Source organism: Hipposideros armiger, unplaced genomic scaffold (assembly GCF_001890085.2).
Source record: "Hipposideros armiger isolate ML-2016 unplaced genomic scaffold, ASM189008v1 scaffold_326, whole genome shotgun sequence".
NCBI classification, from domain to species: Eukaryota; Metazoa; Chordata; class Mammalia; order Chiroptera; family Hipposideridae; genus Hipposideros; species Hipposideros armiger.
The window spans coordinates 362,487-386,515 of NW_017731676.1; the positions used below are offsets into that span (position 1 = coordinate 362,487).

At 35.2% G+C, this 24,029-nt stretch overlaps 1 protein-coding gene across 8 annotated transcripts in view; it reads left to right on the plus strand.

Annotated features, from left to right (window-relative positions):
• Nucleotides 1–24,029, plus strand: part of PCLO (piccolo presynaptic cytomatrix protein) — a 409,380-nt gene that overhangs the window by 11,088 nt on the left and 374,263 nt on the right. For all 8 annotated transcript variants that reach the window (XM_019660715.1, XM_019660716.1, XM_019660711.1 and 5 more), the window contains exon 3: nt 15,136–16,545. In XM_019660715.1, the coding sequence (XP_019516260.1) occupies nt 15,136–16,545 (1,410 nt within the window). The remainder of the gene's footprint in view (nt 1–15,135; nt 16,546–24,029) is intronic.

Here is a 24,029-nt window from a genome sequence, read left to right on the forward strand (position 1 = left end):
CTGATGGTAAATAGCCAAGCAGAACCCAAACCAAATCTTCTGATTCCAACGCTATTCATTCATGGCAGAAAGAGAGAGAAAGTGCTATGAAGTCAAAGGAAGAAACCGTCACTGTCAGCGGCGGGTATCATGACTAGCTTCATGAAAACAGAAGTATTTGAGCTGGGCCTGTGAAGAGTCACAAGAATTTGGACACAAATAAAAGGAGTTGTGATTCTGGGGCAGGTAGATGGCCTCATTTACTCAATAAAGGAAAGTATCCCCATATGGATGAGATGAGCTTGGGCGAGTCATTTACACTTTCTGTAACGATGACACACTTGAAAAACAATAATAGCATGTTCTCTGCCAAACACGTTGGGTGCTTAGGAGGATTAACTGAACATTTGTATGAGGAGATCTTTTTAAATATATGAAGTACTTTTAAAGTTGTGATATAATGCAACATGGATATTCTATTTCAAAAATATTTAACATTTAAAGTTTACCCTCAAATTGTTTTCCTCATAGGTATAATATCAAAAATTGTTGGGTTCCGAGGTTGCAATCAAAAGCCATTTGATCTATAGTGTTAATAGTAACATTTCATTTTAATTTTCTCTTTTTCCACTCACAAGGAAAAATGCAATCCGAGTTCTAATTCTGAACTCTAGGAAGGCATCTTCCCTAATCCTATACCAAATGGCCAGTTTTCAAACTCCTGAATTATCAGGAAGTCAGAGATGGGAAGTTTGGACCGTAGATAGAGGCTGAGAGCTTCTGTTTCAAGAGATAAGATAAATTACATTTTGGGAAAGATCACCACTTCTAAACTGTTATATATATCCATAAGAAAGTGAACTTCTCTGCATCTTCCAAAGAGGATCATATGTTCTACGTCAGATTGTCCTCAGATATCAGATTGAGTAAACACTTTCTCCATGCAGCAAAGGGACAGAGGCTAAACCTTTTTTAGTACTTTAATTTATATCAATTTGTTATTTTCAAGTTTGATGTTTCTATGCAGTAAATCTCTATATTATTACTTTTATAGTCTATAGGTAAAATAGAATACTGGTCTCTAGTATCACTCCTTGAAAGGACTAGGAGAATTTCTCTGATATTTTTGGTTACCAACACATAAGAATTATGACTATATTTGCTTATGAATATCCTGGCACTTAAATGGCTGCCAGGTCTGGGGAGGAAGGACTGGAGAGGTAGCAGCACTCAGACAAGAGTGTTAGGGAAGGGGACTTTTACTCCCTTAAATAAATCTGCCAGATCTCCCCAACCCCTGCCAGACACACACACACACACACACACACACACACACACACACACACACACTCACACACACTCACACACACACACACACCCGCTTAGACAACCCAAATATCTATGTGAACAGGATGGTTTGTTTGTTTGTTTTTAATTGGGAAACAGTGTGTTTTTCCAGGACCTATCAGCTCCAAGTCAAGTAGTTCTTTTAATCTAGTTCTGGAGAGCGCAGCTCAGTGGCCCATGCAAGGATCGAACTGGCAACCTTGGTGTTATGAGCACTGAACTTTAACCAACTGAGCTAACCGGCCGCCCCAACAAGATGTTATTTAAATTAATTGTCCCTTCTGGTCGCTGTCAAGATGTGTGCTTTTCGAAATAAACCTTAAGAATCCACTGGCTCCAAGCCTAGCCTTTTGATGTTGAGAGTTTATAGCTGTATCTCTTCTTGCCAGTCCATTAGTGAAATAAATCTCAACAATACAGGGCTCTCTTTGGCCTTGCTTTCTGACATAGAAACAGAATATTTGCTTTCTAATTAGTAACAAAAGCATTTTGTTGTTGATGTATTTCTTTTGATGTGTAGCTTGGGGCACAGTTGATTTAGGGAGAGATTTAAAGACTTGTCCTTAAAGCCTGAAATTCCCCTGACTCATATGAAATTTTATAATATATGAAATGACATGTCATTTTTCAGAATGTTGGTAATGAACTAAATGTTAGTAATCAAAGTGGATTTAGGTGGGGTTTTTTTGTGTGTCATATTATTTTTGGTCATCGTGGCCTATATATTAATAAGTCTCTTTGTTGAAACCAGATACTTTATTTAACAAAAAACTGACCCTATTTCTGCAGCTAAAAACAAACAAACAAACATATCTGATTTGCATATAAACTCTCTCCACTTATTAAAAAATAAAACACTAAATGACCTAAATTCTTCAGGTCAGAAAAATGGTTTAACTCACCGCCTTTTGTAGGTTTGATAGGCCTGCTGCTTTCATTTCTAAGTAAGAGAAAATGAGGTAGGGGGATCTGTTAAGAAGACCTGGTGAGAAAAGAGCTGCAACCTGTGGAAAAGGAAAGCCAGTTAGAAATTCCTGATGGTGGAGTGGCTGAAAGGGGATAGTGTCCTTTTAGTTGCTTGCTGTTTTACCACAAAGGTCTTTGGTCACCCCAAATTCTAAGCAAAGACCGCAGCACAGTTCCTCTTAAAAAGGAGGACTGAGGGGTGGCCACTTAGCTCAGTTGGTTAGAGCGCAGTGCTCCTAACACCAAGGTTGCCAGTTCAGTCCCCACATGGGCCACTGAGCTGCGCCCTCCACAACTAGATTGAAAGAACTACTTGACTTGGAGCTGATGAGTCCTGGAAAAACACAATTTTCTTAATTGTCTCCCAATTAAGGGAAAAAAAAAACAGGAGGATTGAACACACATATGTTCGTTTCTCTCCAAAGGTCCTGCTTTTTATAAAGTTGAAAGCATAGTAGTTCCAGAAAATGGAAAAGAGCACCAATAGCATCAGTTGGCATGTTGAAGAATTCCTAGAAGATAGAAAGTAAATGGGAAGTAGGCAAGAGAAGGAATGCTGAGGAAACCGCTGCACAAAGGGCTTCCTGAGGGAAACTCAGTGAAGTTCTAAGCTTGACATTAACGAATTTGGAAAGCAGTTGTGGTTAGTGATCAAATAATAGATTGAAGAACTACAGAAAAAAAAATAGGATAAATAGACTCTTTTCTGATCTCCAATGGGAAGACAGGGTTTAGGGAAAAACCTTATGTTTCTTCTTCTCAGGCTAAAGCCAGAGAATTCTCCAAATGAAGGGATGAGCTGCCTGAGGAAGAGCCTTCATGAGAAAACGAGGTCCTTGAAAAGAAGTTTAGAACTACTGCTCCTCTCCCACAGCAGAGTGATATAAAGGAGAAGAAAACAAAAACACTACTCAATCTTGAGTGAAATGCACTAAATCTGTTCCCATCTCAGTAAAACTGTCCTTGAATGCCGACCCTCTGCCACCCTGTGTCCTCTCGTCCCAAGGCGATGACTAATGGGGAAGCAGAACTGTCCACATATACAGAAAAAAACCTCTGTTAATTATTTATACTAAATAATGGAGACATTCAGTATAAATGAATGGTTTGAAGAGACTAACTTGACATTTTAGCAATAATACCACATGAAGGACATAGATGAGCTAGTGAAACACAAAACAAAAGACACCTGACCTCATGGGAAGGTTCCTTCAGGAGCCATAAAGAACTTAAAAAAATTCCTACTATTTCTGAGAAATATTGAAGAGGATATTTCATTAGTAATTACCACACTGAAATTTCAGTGGGCTGATTGAAAGTGAAAATAGGCCCAGTTATGTTTTGGGAGACTCAGAATTTTCTCAGATTATAAAGCTAAATGACAATTAAAAAAAATTCTTCACCTACTTACTGAGCACCTACTATGTTTCAGGCGCAGTTCCATAGTCTAGGCATATAGGAGTGAACAAAACAGACAAAAAAATCTTCCCTAATGGAATTTGTATTCTAGTAAGAGTGACAAATAAAACATATAGTGTGACAGATGGTAATAAGTGTTATGGAGAAAAATGAAGTAGTAGAAGATTATAGCATAGACCAAGAGAGGGGTGGGATGGGGTAATGGGGTTCCCTTACTCCCTTTCATTGGGGGAATTAGAGCCTGGGAGTTGATAGATGACTTGGACATCTGGAATTTTTAGTGGTGACTAAAGGTCTAATTTGTGTGTATAGTCCTAACTGATGCTGGGTTTGGGGGCGTGGGAGTTGGTATGGAAGGAAAGGGCAGGAATGAACCCAGGACTGTGCAGAATTCTGAGATTCCCCTGTTTACTCTGTCCTATAGTGATGTGGAGGCTGGAGATGGGCGTTTTATTCCCAGTATGGGGAGCTTTTTCTGGACTCCTGTCGATAGAGTTGTATACGTTTTGGGGAGGTGGCTATCTATAACTCTGGGGTTCCCTTGGGATGCTGGGATCTCGGGGGTTCAAAGAGACATATTAAAAGTCATGGAGATTATAGCTAAAAACTCTAATAGGAGGTTTAGAATCAATACTATGGAGGCAAGCTCTAGAAGAATGTTTTTCTGAGCTAGAGGAAGATGCAAGTCGTCAGATTGTACAGTCCACCAATGGCTAAGCAAGATTAATGAAATGACGGATAGAGATATTCTGGTGAAATATCAGATTCCAAGGATAAGAAGAACACTTGAAAGACTTCTACAGAGAAAAGCAGCATTGTCTACAAAAAGATGAGAAATCAGTCAGCTGTAATACTCATCAGCACAGAAAACAGCAGATAAGGAGCATTTTCTTTAAATTTCTAGAGATGGGGATGAGATGAATTATGTATCTAGGCAAGATATCAAGAGAGTGAAAGAGTGCATAATAGTCATTACCATTCTTTCTACCTATTTATCTAAATATCGACTTATCTATCTCTAAAACATTCATACATGTATAAATGTAAATATACATACACACACATATATTACAAACACCAGGAATTCCTCTATTAAAATTGATAACAAAAATAATGGGATGGAGTAGCTGAGTATAGCCCAGAGATTAAGAAAACTATACAGACTTTAAATTAGTGTTTTCCAAAATGTGATTGCATAACAGTGGCAAAATGTGAGATGATATTAAATGAGACACAAATCAAACTCCAAAAGTTATTGTGTATTAAAATTTATAATGAAAACAGTAAGCCCTTAATGCTTGTTCAATAGGTTCTTGGAACTGTGGAGAAATGATGTGTAACAACCAGTTTTACCATAGGCTAATTAATACAAACAAAAGTTAAGTTTCTGTGGCACCTAATCAACTTAATGAAAAGATGTTGAATGAAATGACCATTATTAGAGGGCCTACTGTACATCAAACATATTTCTTGCATTTTGTTTAGACAATCCTAGAATAGGTGATTATATAAGCTTGTCTTTTGAAAAACTATAGCTTTTATAGTAAAGTGAAAGTACATGTTACATTTATAAATCAAAACTTATTATTTGATGTTATAATGGTAACCACAATAAAAACTCAAAGCAAAAGTTAACGCTGATTGATTCTAGAGAATAAAACTTGGTAGTAGAAATCGAAGCTTTTACTTTTAATGTCATACCTTTTAGTACTATTTTTTTACCTTGTAAATCCATGTTATAATTACCACTTTAGTAATTAAAAAAAACTCTCATTAATCAAATGATTGGTTAAACAAGTATATAATGTGAAAGCATGGATAAAGGATTTACATTCTTGATTTTTATATCTTTTCCCTTGGCAGTCTACTTTGTGAAATGTCAAGAATTTTCAGTTCTAAGTAACAGACAGTGATGATTTGAAATGCTTTTTGCCTGTGATGCAAATTTGGTCAGGTTTTGAATACATTCTCTGCCTGTCACAGCCATATGTACTTTAAGTGGCACCGTTATTAAATGAATCCAGTAAAGAGAAATTAAGTCCCTTGATTCTAAACATAAGGTTTTTAGAAGATGAAAATATTTTTTTGCTATTTTCTGATAATCCATATGTTATCAATCAAAGTATTTCAAACTAGAATACCCGGACTATAACAAAATTAATTTATCTTTATTTAAAGTAGTTTCTTAAATGAATTTCCAGGAATAGAAATACTCAATCTTTTACAAATTTTGTATTACTGAAATATGTTTACAAACACCATGTTTGTTTAGCTATCATTTTCGATGAGGCCCAGTTTGTAATATTTTCCTCATGACTTGGATGTTCCCCATACAGAATAACTGTACACATTCCTCATGCTCTACCCATACGTTTAATCATTAGAATCAAAGCCTTTTTTTCATTTTCAACTTTTAAGTAACTAGATGTTTCATGTGTTTTTCTGCATATTCAGCTTTTACGATATCTACTAAGCCTGTTGTTATGTATCATTGAAACTTGTATGATGACCTGTATAGCTTACTAAGAACAGATGTTCTGCTGTGAAAGCAGATACTCACATTTAACAAAATCATTTATTGGATCAGTAAACTTAATACAGCGATGGGTTAACTTGCTCATTGTTTACATCCACTGAGAAAACACATATCTAACACTTTCCCCTATTCCATATCTTAATTAGCTTAGATAAAAAATGGACTCTTACAAATATTTCAAAGGTATTACATTAAAGATAAAGATGCAAATAATCTGTTAGAAGTTTATAGTTATTTTGCTTAAAGTAATGGCCATATCAAATGCATTGGTAAGGCATCAAAAGATCTGCGTTGTAGTCCTAGCTCTGCCCTTCACACATGTACCTCTTGCTGATATTCCTAGGACTTTACTTAAAAGTAGTTTAAGTATCTTTGAAAAGGAAGCAACAACTTCACTACAATGATGTTTCTTGCCTTTTTGTTATTTCGGTAAGAAAGGGGATTGGTCTTTAGTCACAGGAAGAAAAGATCATAATTTAAACACTGTGCATTTCAGACTGTGCACTAGGCACTTTACATTCATTTTGTCATTTAATGCCCTTTTAATAAGGTGGTGCCCACATTTTAAAGATGAATAAAGAGGCTAAGAAAATTAGAATTCATATCTTAAAGCAATTCGAAATCTACAGGGTTTTTAAAATAAATTAGTCATCAGATGGCCCTTTACAAAGTGGAAAGAGTATGGGATTTTAGAGTTGAACAATGTGGATATGAACCCCTAGCTCAGCTATTTACTTAATTTGTAATTTGGTCGGGTCATTTTTTTTTCCCTGAGTGTTTAGTTTCCTTATTTATGATCTGAGACTATTCATAAAGTAAAAATCACACTTGGCCATATGAGTGGAAGTGCTTTGAAATTGAAACTAATATTTATTATTATTATTATTATTAATCTTTATAAAAATTCTAATAGACAGGTAGGGATAGTGCTGTCATTCTTACCTGCATCTGTAGAAGAGAAAGCTGATGTTGAGAATTTAAGTGACACGTAAGATCATAGAATTACTTTGCAATGGATCCAATTGAAGAAGCTGGATTTGCTGACCTCAAAATTAGCATCTTTTTAGTAGGAGACCACATTGTCTTTAAACGGACGATTTTCTAAATTTCTAGGTTACAGAAACAATGTGTGTAAATTTTACATATTTTTAAAGTTAAAAAGAAATTAACCTTGGCAGGAGTTTATTTTTGATTAAGTGTAAAAAGAATCCAGGTCCAAGAGCACTGATTTTGTAAACCTTTGTATTCATTCTTGCTCAAACCAGGGTTTTACATTTCTGAGCTCTTTTTTGTTCTTTGGGAAATCTGTAGACCCCTACTCTGAGCCAGCCTCTCTTTCATATTAAAAAAAAAAAAAGGCATGACAGAGTTGATTAGTATGACTGCTCACTGTCAAGAATAGAATTCAGGATCTAGAAGGATAGTTAATAATTTAGCAAATAAAGATGGAATCTTGTTTGTAAAATAGAATATAATAAAGCTCATATAGATGAGATCTGGTCTCACCTGAATATGAAATAATAAACCTCCTTTTCTATTCTATTTTTCCTCTCTAATAAAAAAATAAATATGTTTAACCAACTGCAAAATAATTGATAGAAATATGAAATTTCTGTGATTTGTTCAGTAAAGTCAGAATTTTCAGAATTCATAAAACAACTCTTAGAAGCAGATTTCTACTTATGTAAAACAGTTAAAATAAGTGCAGAGCAGGTTTCATTATATGAACATGTGATTATAAATTCTATAACAGCATTTGTGGGACAAATTTTAATTTTAATGTGCAAATCTATGTGTTTTTTTAAATTGACAGAAGAGGGATTAAAAATATAGCCAAGAGGAAATAAATGATAATGCAAAATGTGGATAGGACCCCTGAAAAAATTTGAAAATAATGTAAAGCTGATTAAGTGTAATTTTAAAATAAGATTTTCCTTAAATGCATTCTTGAAAACGTACGTATACAATTATATAAAACCTGAATTAACTACAAGTTATAAGGGGCATCCATTTACAGAAACCTAAAAGAAGCTATTTCAGTAAATAGCTTCTTTTGAAACTTTGTCTTTTTTACACAAGCTTTAATATGTTTTTAACATTTCATATATTTAAAAAAATTTATTTCCTTCCAAGTCCACATACGAGTGATTGTCTTAATTCCAGCAAGCATCTAATTGAATTCAACATGTAGCTTTCAGCATAATGAGTTTATAAAGCTTATGAGACCTTATTTTCACGAAATATTTTCAGTTTTAAATGAAATAGTAGGACAGTTCTACAAGCTGTTCAAATAATTGTACAAACACCACCTAATTGGAAATATTGGATCACAGGCTACAAAATGTGTGATAGCTCAAGGTTTCTGTTAATTCAATTTTCCATATGGGAGGCTGTTCAGAAGTGTTAATATAGAATGTGTGGAAGTTCAGTGTACTGATTTGGGATCCTCCTCTCTTTGTGTAGCTGTAATAGAGTATGATGTATTTTCATGTTCTTGTACTGTAATTATTTTGTAAGTTGTTCTTTGGTGAAAGTGTTGGTTTTCTTGTTTTGGACTGCACTGACAAACATATTAAAATTCGCTTTTATCATTTGATCCTGTATTGTGAGGACTCACAAAAGTTATTGCTAGCATTTAATGAACACTGTTATGCTTTAAGAAGCAAAAAAGGCATGTTTAGTTTATGTTTCTCAAGGTTTGTTAATAGTTGCTGAATTATGCAGCAGTAATTGTCATCCACAGTTTCAGAGAGGAAATACCCATCTGAGTTGTGGATGGATTGCTTTAAATAAAACTGTTTCACCAAGTTGCCGAGCATGTCATCCCAGTTCTGCGGAATGAGAGTGTCTCGTTTTTAACCAAAGTAAATTGTGTATTAATATGCATAGCTAAAGATGTCAACTCCAGTGAGCCATCTGCAGCCAAACTGCTGTTAGCTAGTAACTGCTTCTGTGGAGGATGACATGTGGTTCGGTTGATCCTTAAATAGCAGAAAGCATAATCTGTTAGCAAAATTTAACTTGGTTTCCTCTTTACAATACTATGCATTATATTATTATCTGATATATATCATGTAATTATATTTTCTATGGCATTCAAAGTAATAATATGATAAATATTTGAAGATACTTTGATGAGAAATAGGGAAAAAAGTTTAGACTAATTTATTATTAAATACCTAAAATTTATTTAGTATCCAACACAGAGCTAAGAATAATCATGTCACTCCTTTTAAGAGTCTGTGAGGAGAGGAAATAATTGGGAAAAAAAATTTAAACACTATTTATTTGAGTCTAAATGCTGTGGTTCAAAGTATGGTAGAGATAGTTGAAAAGGGGCAGATCTTAACTGATGATGGAATATTAAGTGGTAAAGGAGGAAATTAAATGTGGACCATAAAGGATAGGGAGAATTTATATTTTTGGAAGAGGAGTACATATTGGACTGTGAGTTATGACCCATGTAAGAGAGAATGCAGCGATTGCTTTAGTGGAGTACATGGTACATTTAGATATCATGGTTTACAGAAAAGCTTAGTTGTGATGCATCAAGAAGTAAGAACTCAGCAGGTCTTATTGTGAAGGACAAGTTGAAAGCATGATTGAAGAAAATTTATACAACAACTAATGTGAATCATAGGAACACCAACAAATATAAATTCCATTGTGTTTGTCTTTTTGACGTTCCATTATTCTAAGTACTATGCTTTGTTATTGAGCAGAGATTCCATTATAAATTTTATGTAAATTTTCTGTTTAAAATTTCTAGTTTGGAGCACATTGTAGGGTGGATGTTAATTATTATGCCTTTGGACGTTTTTGTTTTTGAGAGTATTCCATTCTGTTTTGAAGCTAAGTAGCTTAATAGTTCTGAGCAGGAATATGCATTACTTATGGAACCCCAATGTTTGCGAACTTACCTCATTGCTTAGATGTATCAAGTGAATTATCTTAAATTATTATTGAAGACACACTCTTAAAAATCAGAATATACTTTTTAAAATATCAATAATTTTGATAATTTTTGGAAAATGGAGTCATTTATTGAAACTCTGAAGTTCACCATGAAACTTGTAAGTGCTATGTCTTGAAACATCTAAATAAGACATTTATGATTATCCAGCAAAGGCCTTAGCCAGTGAAGTCGTATTACTATATTTCACAGCTCTGGTACATAACAAAAGGGAACATGGGATTGGATTAAACATGGAGGTGTGTTATAGTTATTATGTGCAGGTCTGCATGAATACATAGTGACCTCTGAATGAGCAGCAATCCTGGCTGACCACGTTCTTACCCCTATTTAGGTAGGATTTTAAGTAAGAAGACAGAATGAATACTTTATGCCTTTCTTTTTTTCCTTTCTGTAGAGCTAATTTAATTAGAATTAGAGTAGCTCATTAAACAATTGTGTCTCCAGATTTTAATTTCAGTTATGCACTTTGTATAAGTAAGGCTATAGGTGGGGAAAGCAAAAAAAAAAAAAAGAGAGACCATTTTTCCTCATTTGTTATATAAAATCTAAAATTTAAGAGTAATTGAGGCATGACATACTTATCTAATACAGTTACATGTTTTCATTTTAATGCTTGTGGATTGAAGATAAGAGTCTCTCCAGGACATACTGATGCAGCTGTAGGCTTCCCCAGTATTGTTTCTTGCATTTTTCCCATCATTTCTGAAATAGATGTTGATAATTAGAATGTCATCTATTAGATCTAATCCGAGTGTAATGTTAGGGAGCGGGTACTACTTGTGACAGGGAACCTGGGAAGTTGTTTATGAAATATTGGTGGGAGACGTCTTCTTTAAATCAGACTTGCCTTCAGATATTGTCTGACTTCTATGGCATGGGGAAGAAGTGAGAAAAAGACTAAAATCTTCTAAGATCCTCATTTATGGCTGCAGTGGAATGAAGACCCAATCATGCAGAACTAGGGGAGCCAACCGTATTGTAGACGTGGGTACCAGATAGAACTGGCAGCAAGTGTCTAAGGCAATGATGGTAGTAAATTCAGGTTCCCTTCTGCTTGGTGTTAAATGTTTAATTTTGGGAGAGAAACAAGGCAGTGATTGTCTCCAGGCAGGGAAAATCTGTATGGTTAGCAGGTGTGCTAATTAACGGGGGACTTCTAGTATGAATCAGAAGGGGACAGATTGTCAATGGCCAGAGGTATAGAGGAGGGCTCTGGGAGAATGCCACTTAACCAGAAAATGAAGGCAGAAGCCTGCCCTTCAAGCTGGGTAAACAGTGGAGATTAGCAGAGTAAACAGAAATGCTTTAGTTGAAGAGCACAAATATATTTAAGTAATTTATTTAGTTCAAACCAGCTCCAAGAAATATTTGTGAACATCTATAATGCTTCGAGGGTCAATTAGACCTTGTGGGTCAATAGAAAGACCACTATGAGGAAGTCCTTACCGCTTGTTGCTTACAGTCTTTGGGGTGATATAGATCTGGAAATAGCAGAATTATATAAGCGCTTGCATAAGAACACTAACAAAATTACATATTTTGAATTTCTTGCAAAAATTAACTTTATTTCATAGTTACTGGAGAGGCATTGAAGTTCGAGGGCAAGTAGTTATAGACAACCTGTTCTGTGGTTGTTCGTTTCAAACAGTTTATATCTGGTGGAGGTGTAAAGTACTTGAGAAATGAAAAGGGCCAAATGAGGGACAGTGGTTTTGAAAATGTGAAAGAATGAATGGGAAATGACCTTTCACAAGCAGTGCAGACACATTTAGGGATAATTGAGAATGCAGTAAAAATATGACAGGAATTCACGCAGATGTCAAAGGTGTTATTACTACCCATTATTCCCCCTAAGTGCGATGTGAAATAAAAGGAGGTGATCCATGATGTTTATGCTTGGACTGGTTGTCGCCTTTTTCATTTTCTCAATGTGTAGGAAATTTTGAGTTTGTTTTTTTCTATTGAATCAGGGAATTTGAAATGCTGCTGTTTTCAGTACTAGATTTTTAAGTGCTGAGACAAAAATCATTTCTACTTTCAACATATTTGGCCAGTAGAATTAAATAAACAGGGGGCTCTTTCTAAAAAATCCTAAGAGGATAAAATGCTTTTGGTACTGTGGTAACTATAAACAATTATTTTAACCTGTATTCTAGCAGTGAGGAGGAACATTGAGGGATCAAATGTCTTTTATGTTTATCAAAATGAAGGAAATATGGTCGTTTAAAGGACAAAAGATGAGACAGTAGAATCTATTTTTAAAAAGTCTGTATTAAGAGAAAAGCAGAATTCTCTCCCTGTGGAGAGGCAGCCCCTTGTGTTTTCTACCTGTCTTTTTCATAACTCTCTGTCTGCTTGTGTGCAGACATAGTCATATACATTTACAAACAACAAGGAAACATTGGAATATGGGCAATATAGAATGTGTTCCCCAGTGTTGATGCAAATCACACATTAGATATGCCATGATGGTTTTCTAATTTTGTAGTGGTCCAAAGATGGAGTGAGAGCCTACTGGCTAGCTGTGTGTGAAGCTCCAACCTTCGCACTGCACAAAGACTTAAAATACTACTGCTAAACCAAATAAGTGTTGGGGGGAGGGGGAAAGGAAACTAGCAGGAAGAAAGGAAAGAAGGAAACATGAAAATCTTATCAATCAGATACTAATTATATATCTGTAATAACCTTGAAATTATACTATGTGTTAACTTCTTTCTTATTCTGACTCTTCTACTATAATGTAGTCCCCACGAGGGCAGAGATATTTGTCTTTTATTCAGTGATATGTGATGAGTAGAAATTGCTCAATAAATATTTGGATAAAGAAATGAATAGATGAATGAATTTTGTATCTCCTTTGGCTATGACACTTGTTAGAAAGAATATGCAATTTAACTATAATGAACGTCAGTAACCACAGGAGTTTGTAATTTAAAATGGTTAATGTAGTGCATATCACATATAATATTTTATAGGAAAAAAAGTCAATGATAAAGTAGAGGTAAAGAATTATGCTTTTAATTTTATTTTCTTTTTTTGTTGGGCTGTATGATTATAAGGTGATGTATATAATTTAAAGCTGTGGAAAAAAAACAAATGAAAAACATAAATATAAAACAGAATTGACTTTGACAATAAGAGAGAAGCTTCCATCAAGAAGTGGATAAAATTGAGTGAAAGTTTCTTTGCAGTCTAGCTCACCTTTAGTCATGGTACTTGCATAAGTAGCAATTACTTGATTACGTTTTGTGATTCAAAACATATATGGGGGGGAGAGAGAGCGAGAGCGAGAGCGAGAGCGAGAGCGAGAGAGAGAGAGAGAGAGAGAGAGAGAGAGAGAGAGTGGGAGAGTTTATTTTATGAAATGCTTCAAATATACAGAAAAGTAAGCATAAAAATATAACACATACATAGGTACTCAACACCCATATTGAAAATAAATGTAATAAACACCCAAGTACCTCCCATCCATATTTAACAAATATTTTCATTTTACTTTTTGATTCAGATTTTTAAACAGAAATATAACATGTCAGGGTTGAAAATCTCTTTTAACCGTCTCCAAACAAAAGTTTGCTTTCCATGAGATTGCAAAATGAGCCTTGTTATTACTTGTGCATGAGTTTAAATAATTTTAATATGCTTTTTAAAAATTTCAAAGCCATTTTAATGAATAACAAAAATATTCAGTATAGTGTTTTATTTTCATTAAAAAAGTTTAACTGTGTAAATTGTCAAATGACAGAAATTTTTGCAAGGCTAGGAATGATTATTTCAATTTATTTTCAAACGGAAATTGTTTACAAATAAAGGGTATGTTGTTTTCCAGTCTAACACTTCACAGTTTTGTACTGTGGAAATTTTTGGTACCTATGCTCTGTATATTTACTTTGTCACCATGTAGAATTCTGTACAAGGAACTCCAATGCTAAACCGGTAACACTGGTTACTTTGGGTGAAGAAGATTGGATAATGTAGGATTTACCATTCTAAATTACTTTGGTAATATTTAAAATTTTGTATAATGAGCATATGTTATTTTGGAATTTTAAAAAAAGGTAACTATTAATCATAAGTACTTTTAAATTGTCTTCTAATGTATAGTATTAACTTTAACATCTCCTTTTCACAATTGCTGTGATATGAAAAGAACAGATGCACTTATACCGATACATGCATATATGATGTATATCTCACATCTAGACATATCTCACCAGTCAAATAAGTATATTGCTCTTTTTATCATATTCATAAAAATTATAAGGAAATAATGCTTTCTCTGCTAGGTCATACTATTTGTGATAATTTGAGGGGATGCCATTATTTTTTCTATATTTTCTTAACAGAGAATGTTCTTTTCAACCCAGCATGGTTAACACTTTTTGTTTTCACACATTTGATTATGTCACCTAGAAGAAGTAATGCTTGCTAATTTAAGAAATTAACAATATGTTAATAACTTGACAAGCCTACTCTGGCTTGTATAACTGAAAACTGTTTATGAGCCATCAGTGGAGAAAAGAGCTAATGTAACTGATTTATGAGATCTAATATATTTTATAACTCATGGTTTTATTTATGAAATGAATACCTGGTTTTCTAGTTCTAGGAGTCATCAAACTTGGAGTAAATCAAAGGCAAAGAATAACAAAATTAACTTTAGAAGAAAAAGCACAACTATGTGGATTTTTACTTTTTATTTTCCTTAAACTGTGGAGTGCTTAAGTCTCTGAGGTTCATTAATTATATTTTAATGTAATTAACATTTTAATATTTTAACAAATTAAAGTGATCTGCATTTTCTTTTGCATGATGAGAGACATAATTTCAAATGGTACCAAGCATTTCAAAACTGTTTTTGTGTTTTTATATTGTGATTACCTCAGTGACCATTGTTTTATATTATTTCTAGATAAAAGAGTGGCTCTGTTTAAACTGTCAGATGCAGAGAGCTCTAGGAGGTGATTTGGCTCCAGTTCCATCATCACCCCAGCCCAAACCGAAGGCTGCCCCAGTTACTCCTCCATCAGCAGTGAGCAAACCATCCCCACCGTCACAGCAGATTTCTCCAAAGAAGGATGCTGCACCCAAACAAGATATCTCAAAGGCAGCCGAGTCTAAAAAGCCCCCACCACTGGTGAAACAACCGACCCTTCATGGTCCTCCCCCGGTCACAGCCAAGCAGCCTCCTGTGGCTGAGCCCTCATCCAAGCCAGCCCCTCCCAAAGAGCCTTCTGCCCCATCGGAGCAGGCCAAGGTCCCCATGGCTGATGAGAAACCAAAGCAGCCCAAGACAGGAAAGCCAGCAACAGACATTGTGTTTTCATCGTCAGTAGCAACAAAACCTGATAATCCAAGTTCCAAAGTACAGTCACAGGATCAAGAGAAAACAACCCCTCCGCTAAAAACAGACTCTGCCAAACCCTCCCAAAGTTTTCCACCAACGGGAGAAAAGGTCACCCCATTCGATTCTAAAGTCATACCTCGACCTGCGTCAGATTCAAAACTTATTTCCCATCCTGGGCCTAGTATGGAGAGCAAAGGTCAAAAACAAGTCGCTCCAGCTCAAAAGAGGGAAGACCCCAAGAAAGCACAAACCAAAATGAGTCCTAAGCCAGATGCCAAACCAATGCCAAAAGGGTCTCCAACCCCTCCCGGCCCACGTCCCACCACTGGCCAAACTGCCCCCCCATCTCAGCAGCCAGCAAAGCCTCAGGAGCAGTCGAGACGCTTCAGTCTGAACCTGGGAGGCATTACTGATGCCCCTAAATCACAGCCCACCACTCCTCAAGAATCTGTGACTGGGAAACTCTTTGGGTTTGGAGCCTCCATCTTCAGCCAGGCATCAAATCTCATCTCCACAGCAGGCCAGCCTGGATCTCATTCACAGAGTGGGCCAGCGGCCCTGACAAAACAAGCCCCTCCTCCTTCACAGCCGCCTGCTTCTCAGGGGCCCCCCAAGTCTATGGGCCAGGCACCGTCAGCACCTGCAAAGGTTATACCTGGGAAAAAGGAAACAAAAGCTCCGGTCGCTGAAAAATTAGAGCCCAAGGCTGAACAAGTTTCAACAGCAAAAAGAACAGAAACAGAAAAGAAGCCCTTGCCTATTACCAAGGAGAGCAAACTGCTAATAGCTGAGCCTCAAAAAGCTGCCCTACCCGACAAACTGGAGAAAACCCCCAAACCGGAGTCAGCCTGTCCTCTCTGCAAAACTGAACTCAACATAGGTTCTAAGGATCCTCCTAACTTCAACACTTGCACTGAATGCAAGAATCAAGTGTGTAACCTCTGTGGATTTAACCCTACACCACATTTGACTGAGGTAAGCAATATTTATTACATATGCATGTGAGTTGATATTATATATTCTGAAATATTTCGGTAGCCAAATTTCTGAGCAACAAATATATTTCTAGTAAAGAAAGCAAATTGATGTTGATATCTTAGAAGTTTCAATTCCTTATTACAGGCTTTCTTATTAAAAGTTCATAGAATTTATATTTTGGGGGATTAATGCATCAGAAATAAGACTATGAAAGAAGATGACAGCTTAAAATAACAGTGATCTCAATCCTTGATGTATTAACCACATACAGCTTTGGAGGACTATATGTCACTTACAAACATCAAATAAGAGTTGGCATTTACTATTTCCGATGTCTGTAATCCTTCTAGTCTCTTTAATACATAAAAAAAGTTTGATTGGAGATCCATAAACATTTACAAAAATTGTTAAGAACTTTGTGATGGGAATAATATTGTCAACTAGGAAATATTGGTGCGAGTATATTATGTCTAGTCTTTTTATAGTTCTGTATAGCTATTAATGTGGCATAAATATAATGGAGCACTTTATTAAGAACTGTGGAAGTAAAAAAATGATATATGAATTCCATTAACTAATGTCAAGGATTTGTTTTGTTTTTACGAAATGACAAGGATACTTTTTCCAGAAAGTAAAGGACCAAAAAGCAGATAGAAAATTTCTACCTAATATAGTTATAAAATGATGAATCTTTGAGACTTAGTAATGTGTTAGGGCTATTAGAATTTTGGCTCTGGGAGACCGATGGGTTAAATGATTGCTGCTATCTTAGATAAGTAACAACAGTGTTTTAATAGACATTTTGGGATTGAATTTTAAATAACTGTTCATCGTTTTTATACAAGTAAAAAATACTTAAGGACTATTTTATTTCATGCTCCTTGATTTTATTATTCATTGGAACGAAAAAGTTGAAGAGATTTTTTAGCAACTATACGAAAGAAGCTTTGAAGATACTTGGTGTTGTTTTTGAGTTGATTTTTTTCTGAAAGAATAAATGATACAATATGTATTTTTTTATTATTGAAACATGTTAGGTTGCTGTGATATAATTAACTCCATATAAAAGTATTATCCCTACAGAATTAAGCATATTTTTATTCTCTTTAACTGTGATGAAAAATGTTAACTAAGATCCATTTTAAAATTAGTTAAAATTTGGTTTCTTTCAGTATGTTATGAGTGGTAACAAATATAATTTTTAATTACAATAATATTTTTTACAAGAGTTGTTTTTGGTTGTTTATTCATGAAGAGGGAAATTTTGGTTTTCCCAGTAAACAGGTCCTCGAATAATGGCATTTTGTTCAAAGTCGTTTTTGTTATAATGTTGATGAGAAAAAAATAAGATTGATTCCTGGCCAGGGCCACTGTCTGTGTGGAGCTTATAGGTTCCCCCCCATGTCTGCATGGGTTTTCTTGGGTGACTCCGCTTCCTTTCCACATCCCAAAGATGTGCACCTGAGGTGAACTGGTTTGTCTAAATTGTCCCAGCCTGAGTGAGTGTGGGTGGGTGTGACTGTGGGTGGGTGGGGGTGCGCTCTGCTATGAAAGTGTGCCCTGCCTGGTGCTCTGAGCTATCAGGAGAAGCTCCAGCCACCCATGACCTCAAACTGGAATAAGAGGGTTGGAAAATAATTATCTTACTTGTTTTTACTACTCTTTCATTAATGTATGTATAGTTCACATTTGTTTCAATGTTTAATATTAGAAGTACTTTGGATCTTTAGAAATTTGGTGCTATTTTGTGACCAGAAGGAACTTAACTCTTGTTTACATTCATTATCCTATGGTAAAATCGGCTTTGTTATAGTTTGTTTTGCTTAAAGTTGCAGTTTCCAAGAACCTAGCAACAACATTTTGGATTTAGTGTACAATTGTATTACTTTAATAGATTTAAAAAATTGTACCATTTAATGAGGAGTCTTATGATATCAACACCATGCAGTTAATCTAAATAGTTATAAAACAAACTATACCATTAAAAACTAAATGTCTGTGTTTATGTGTTTTGGGTATATTAAAAAGTGTATTGCAGAGAGAGAACTATACCTTATATATACGTATGTGTATACAAATGTAAGTGAACATATTTGGTCCATCATGATTATTAGAATTTTGTTAGTGTTTGGAGCTATGAAATGAGAGCCCTGATTAAAGAGACAATAAACCTTTCACAAAAATGTTTGATTTTCTAAGTGTTGGCAAATTATATATTAAAGGTGGTAATTTGGAAAGCACATTTATTAAATAAAGCAGAGATTATCTAGGGCATTATGGAATTTCAATAGTTTGACAACATAAATGGTTTAGGTGAAGTCCGGTTTTAAATATGATCGGTGGTAGTCAGATGATCTGTCATTGTTCATATTATTTTACTCTGCGGCAATTTGTTTGAATTTGGAAGATCATGTTTCAGAAGAGAAAAGAAATTGATGTAACAGAAGCAGTGGATTAGCGTTCTTGGCCCAATTTGACTATGCTACACAAGTCATTTTCAGTTACTGTAAGGCCTCAATGCCCTCTGGTCTCTAGGAAAAGTCCATTAGCTGATTTGGAATCGGTGAAGATTAGTTGAGTTAATCCATGTTCAAATATATATATATATATATATATATATAAATTATTATTATTATTATCATCATTATTATTTTTACCTAAGGGACTGGAAGGAGGGGTTAGTTGAAGAGAAAGGCACGTTGTGTTTGCATGCGTACGCGCGGGCATACATATACAAATATATCCAGGAAATTGTAAGCATGTTATGTAAACTTAACTCATGGTGCTATCCCAGTGTTCATGATACGAACCTGTCTTCATTTTGAGTGGTTAGGAAAGCATCTCTCCCCTGGTCCTTGTTTAATTTATATGGTTTCTTCATTCTACTCGTGATCCAGTATTTTCTGCTGGGCTGGCACTGTACTTTCATTGTAGTTTTAGAAAATACCTTCTGAAAACACTCAGATTTTATGCCTGCAATGTAAAGGGATGATTTTCCTCAAGAAATGATTTAACTATGTCCACTTATTTTTCTAATAAAACACATTTAACTCTATTATAAGCCTCTGCTTCTCCTGCGCTAATCTGTGAGACAGGACTTCTTTTTTTGCTGGGCCGTCTCTGCCTCACCTCTTACTGTTCTGTTCCTCTGGTGGTGGGAAGAGCTGGTCCTAGTTTGTCATGGGTCAGGGAGCTGTGAACAGCACTCCTTCCTTGCCCTTTAATCAAACACACCTGTCTCTAAGGTTGTTTCCTGTGTTGTGCTCACCATCCCCCGCAGCACCTGAGGGGTGCCCAGGCCTGCCTGCAGGGCTCTGGGGTGCAGCCAAGCCTCTGCCTCAGCCTTATGGTTTAACTGTTTGATGCCCCGTTTGTATAAATGGTACTATTAATATAACCCCTTAACCTCTGCTAGCAAGGAACAATTCTTTAAGGCTTTAATTTCTGCCAACTCAGGGAAAATCTTATCTTGGAAGGAGTTTTAAAAGCTGTTTAAGGCTTTCTGAAAAAGCATTTCAAATTTGGAAGCATGCTGAGCAAGACATCTGAAATTGGCAATCAATTTACCTAGTTTTAGTCATTCTGGCTCAGTTCAAATGCAAAAAGGAGACAAGTCATAGTGGGTATTTTATTGTTTATACTACCCTCTTCAAAAGTAGCTTTTTACTATGAAAGTAAGACTTAACAATATATTTCCTCATGTTTTAGGAAGTCCTAGAAGTCATACTTTTGCTTCCTTAGTAAGATAATTATGCATAGCCTAAATGATGTAGGAATAATTAGCATATATTTGTCACTAGGCAACAGATAGGCCTTTTGAGCCAAAAGACACAGTGGTATAACTGAGATTCCCTTCAGATCTTTACTCTAGCCAGGTGGCTTCTGCATTCTCTATCATATACACAAAGAAGGCCTAGTGGGGATGTGCTGCATGTCTTAATTTGGCAAACACATAACGCCTTGCCTTAACTTTAAAGATCATTACTTAAGGCTTTAAAATCATATATGTGTTACTGAAAAGCATTTAAGTATGCGTGTGCATGCGCGCATGCACACACACACGAGAAATTAGACTGGAAGAATGATAAATCAATAAGGCCAAAAGAATTCTACCAATAATCAATTTCAAAATAATTACATATAATAGAGATCTGTATTCTGAGTAAAAACTTCTGGCATGCATGGCAAAGGGGGATGGACACCTGATGGCAGTTTTTTACTGGCATAAGAAAGCTGACAAGTTTGTCTACAGAAACAAAATTTTTGTTTTTAATTATTAGGAGAAATTTGTTGTTACCTTTTTATCAACTTATAGTTGAAAAAAATCCAAATATAGATTTAAAATAGAAATATTTTGTGTGAACAAATTGGAACAAAAATTAATTCATTAGTTTTTTTAATGCATTTTTACGTAATTAATATTCTATTCTGTGTGGTTGTTGTGTATCCCAATATTAACATATGATTATATAACATTTTCCCACATAATTAAGCACCTCTTAAATGTTATACAAAATGATTAAGTATTACTCAGTTCTATGGGTGTATTTTTTTAATACACATTATCTGCATATTAGAGATTTAGGTTATTTTCATTTTTTTAATTTTAAGTAAGATAAACATGTTTGGATATAAATATTTGTGATTTTAACTGTTTCTCAAGAAAAGCTTACTAGTACCAGGGTTACTAAATTAAGGGATAAGGACCTTTAAGTATCAAATTCTCTTTGGAGATGTCGTAGTAATTGACCTTACCACCTCTAGTGTATATGATTGCTTTCTTACTGCAGCCTCTCCAAACTTGAATAATATTATTTAAAATGTTATTTGTTAATTTGGAACTGTAAAAGTACTATAATAGTGTTAGTTTGATTTGTATTTCTTTGACTACCATTATTTTATCTATATATTAAATATAAATAGATGATTCTAATTATGATCTAGGTAAAATATCGTGTAGACATTGTGGAATCAGGTAAGCTGACATCAGTCATGTTGCTACTTTATTTTTTTTTTTAACAGGGTTAGTATTTGACTAGGCCTGTGTGCAAGGGATTGTACCACACATTTCACTCACTACAACCCTGTGGGGTAGGTTTTACAGCTATTTTAGAGGTCAAGAGAATGAGTTACCAGAGAGGTGCAGTTATCAAGCCACAGAGGTATGTATGATTCAGAGGCTGGGCCACTGTGCTCTCCTATACTATGTGTGAGTAACCAGGGAACTGGGTGACAAATGCCACTAGTTCTATGCTCTCTTACCTATAAATTGTGTCAGTCGATAATTAGTAGGACTTTCATACCACCAAATTTGCTAATATGTGCATCAAAACCAGGTAATATCTGGGGCGCCCAGAATAATGGTAGCTGTGTTACACTGCTGAATTTAGAAGAATGGGCAAATTGAGAGGTTTAGAAGGACAGAGGCTGGCATCATTGCACCATTTTTCTTTCCAGAGAAGTCTACCAATTTGTCAGTATTTATAGGTGAAAGCATATGGCTAGATAATGAAACGGTGTTCCTGCCTTCCTATATAATGAGCGCAAGGGCATAAAACATACTTGCTCTAGCTGCAAGAAATATTATTATATTCCTGCCAATGCACGCAAAAACTTTACTTCATGAAAGTGATAAATATCTAAGTGTTCCGTTGGCTGTAGTGGTTGTTGTTAATCTTTGATTGTACCAACATTTTTGTATAGCCTCCTTTGTTAAATTCCCAGAAGTGGAATTGCCTGACCATAGATATATTTTAAACTGGTTCTCCATAGCAGCTGTATCAATTTATATTCTGACCAACTGCATACATACTACTGTTTCTCTCGAGATGCGTTGTCTGGATAGTTACTGAACAAATGTGGCTTAATGAGTGCTGTGGCTAGCTCAAATTAAGATTACCTTAAATGCAAAAAAAACCCACATTGGATTTCAAAAATTTAGTATGAAAAAATGTTAAAATCTCATAATAAAAACTAATAATTTTATTTGGTTACTATTATTTAAGGCTTCTCTTCCTTAAATATTGCTGTTACTACTGCCTTTCCATCATGTAACTTTGCGGTTATATATGCATGAACTGCTGTATACTGCTGTGTAAGATATATCTTTATATACGTGTACCAGAAAAACACAAATATTCTTATATTTGACGATCTCTTCCAGAGCTCACTTTCTTCCTGTTATGTTTCTTTTGCATGTTCTACTGAGCAGATAGGTGTCAGGGCTCTCATTATCTAGAGATGCACTACTGATGGCTGGCTTGGCCTGAGGATCAATGTTCTCAGGCCCTGCGTGTCATCAGTAAGAAATATGTCTACTGTTTCCTAGCATACTGTGGCCAGGGTATCTTCTCTTCACTTCTGACCCCTCTGATTCCAAATGTTTCCTCTGTTATTTCTTTTTCAGAGGTCTTGGGTCTGCTTATATTCTCCATGTGGCTTTAGGTGAAAATCATCAGTTTTTAGGTCAGTTGCTACCAGAAGACTCAGCAGTACAGAATATTGGAACTTGGATATATGGTCTGGTCCACTATTTTCTTTCCTTTATTGATGGCATTCATTTTACTTTTAAAACTTTTTTCTAAAAATTTGAATTAGAAAAGTAGTATTCCTTATAGCAATCCATAGAATACTAAAATTTCTGAAGAAAAATGAGTAGCTTCCCCTTCTGCATGCACTTAATGTTACTGATTTCGTATCTATTCAGACATGTATTTTTGTTATTCTTTTTTGCTTTCTGTTTGTTTTTATAATGGTTATACAAACAGTGAAATGTAGAAAGATTTGAGATTTTTAGAAAAGTTTTATGAGATAGTTATTTCTTTTTTTTTTTTTTTTTTTACTTTATTGAGGAACAGTGTGTTTTTCCCAGGACCCATCAAGTTGTTGTCCTTCAGTCTTAGTTGTGGAGGGCACAGCTCAGCTCCAAGTCCAGTCACTGCTTTCAATCTAGGTGCAGGGGTGGGGGGGGGCGCTGACTGGCCCATGTGGGAATTGAACCAGCAAACTTGTTGCTCAGAGCTCACGCTGTAACCAACTGAGTCACTCAGCCACCCTGGGATAGTTATTTCTTAAGTTATGTATTTCTTTTGAAATGAACTTTTGATCTTACTATACATATTTTTATTGACTTCGTTTTTTCATAAAGCATGATACATTGAACATTCTTTCAAGTGAACACTCATTGACTTACCTCATTCTATTTATGATGTAAATAGCTGTGCAATATCTTAATAGTGCTGTGCATTCTTCTCTTGAAAACTGAGAAATTGTGGTTATTCTAGTTCCTGTTACTGTACAAACTAGACTGCAGTAAAACACTTGTACATATTTTTTTTTCATTGTATTTTGATATGTGTGATAAATTACTTGAAATGCTTAGGCAAGACTAAGGCAAATGAATTCAACAAAACTTCTGTATTATTTTGTTTAAAATGGTAGTAACTGTAGTCCTGCCAACAAACTATGAGTGTCTCTACTTT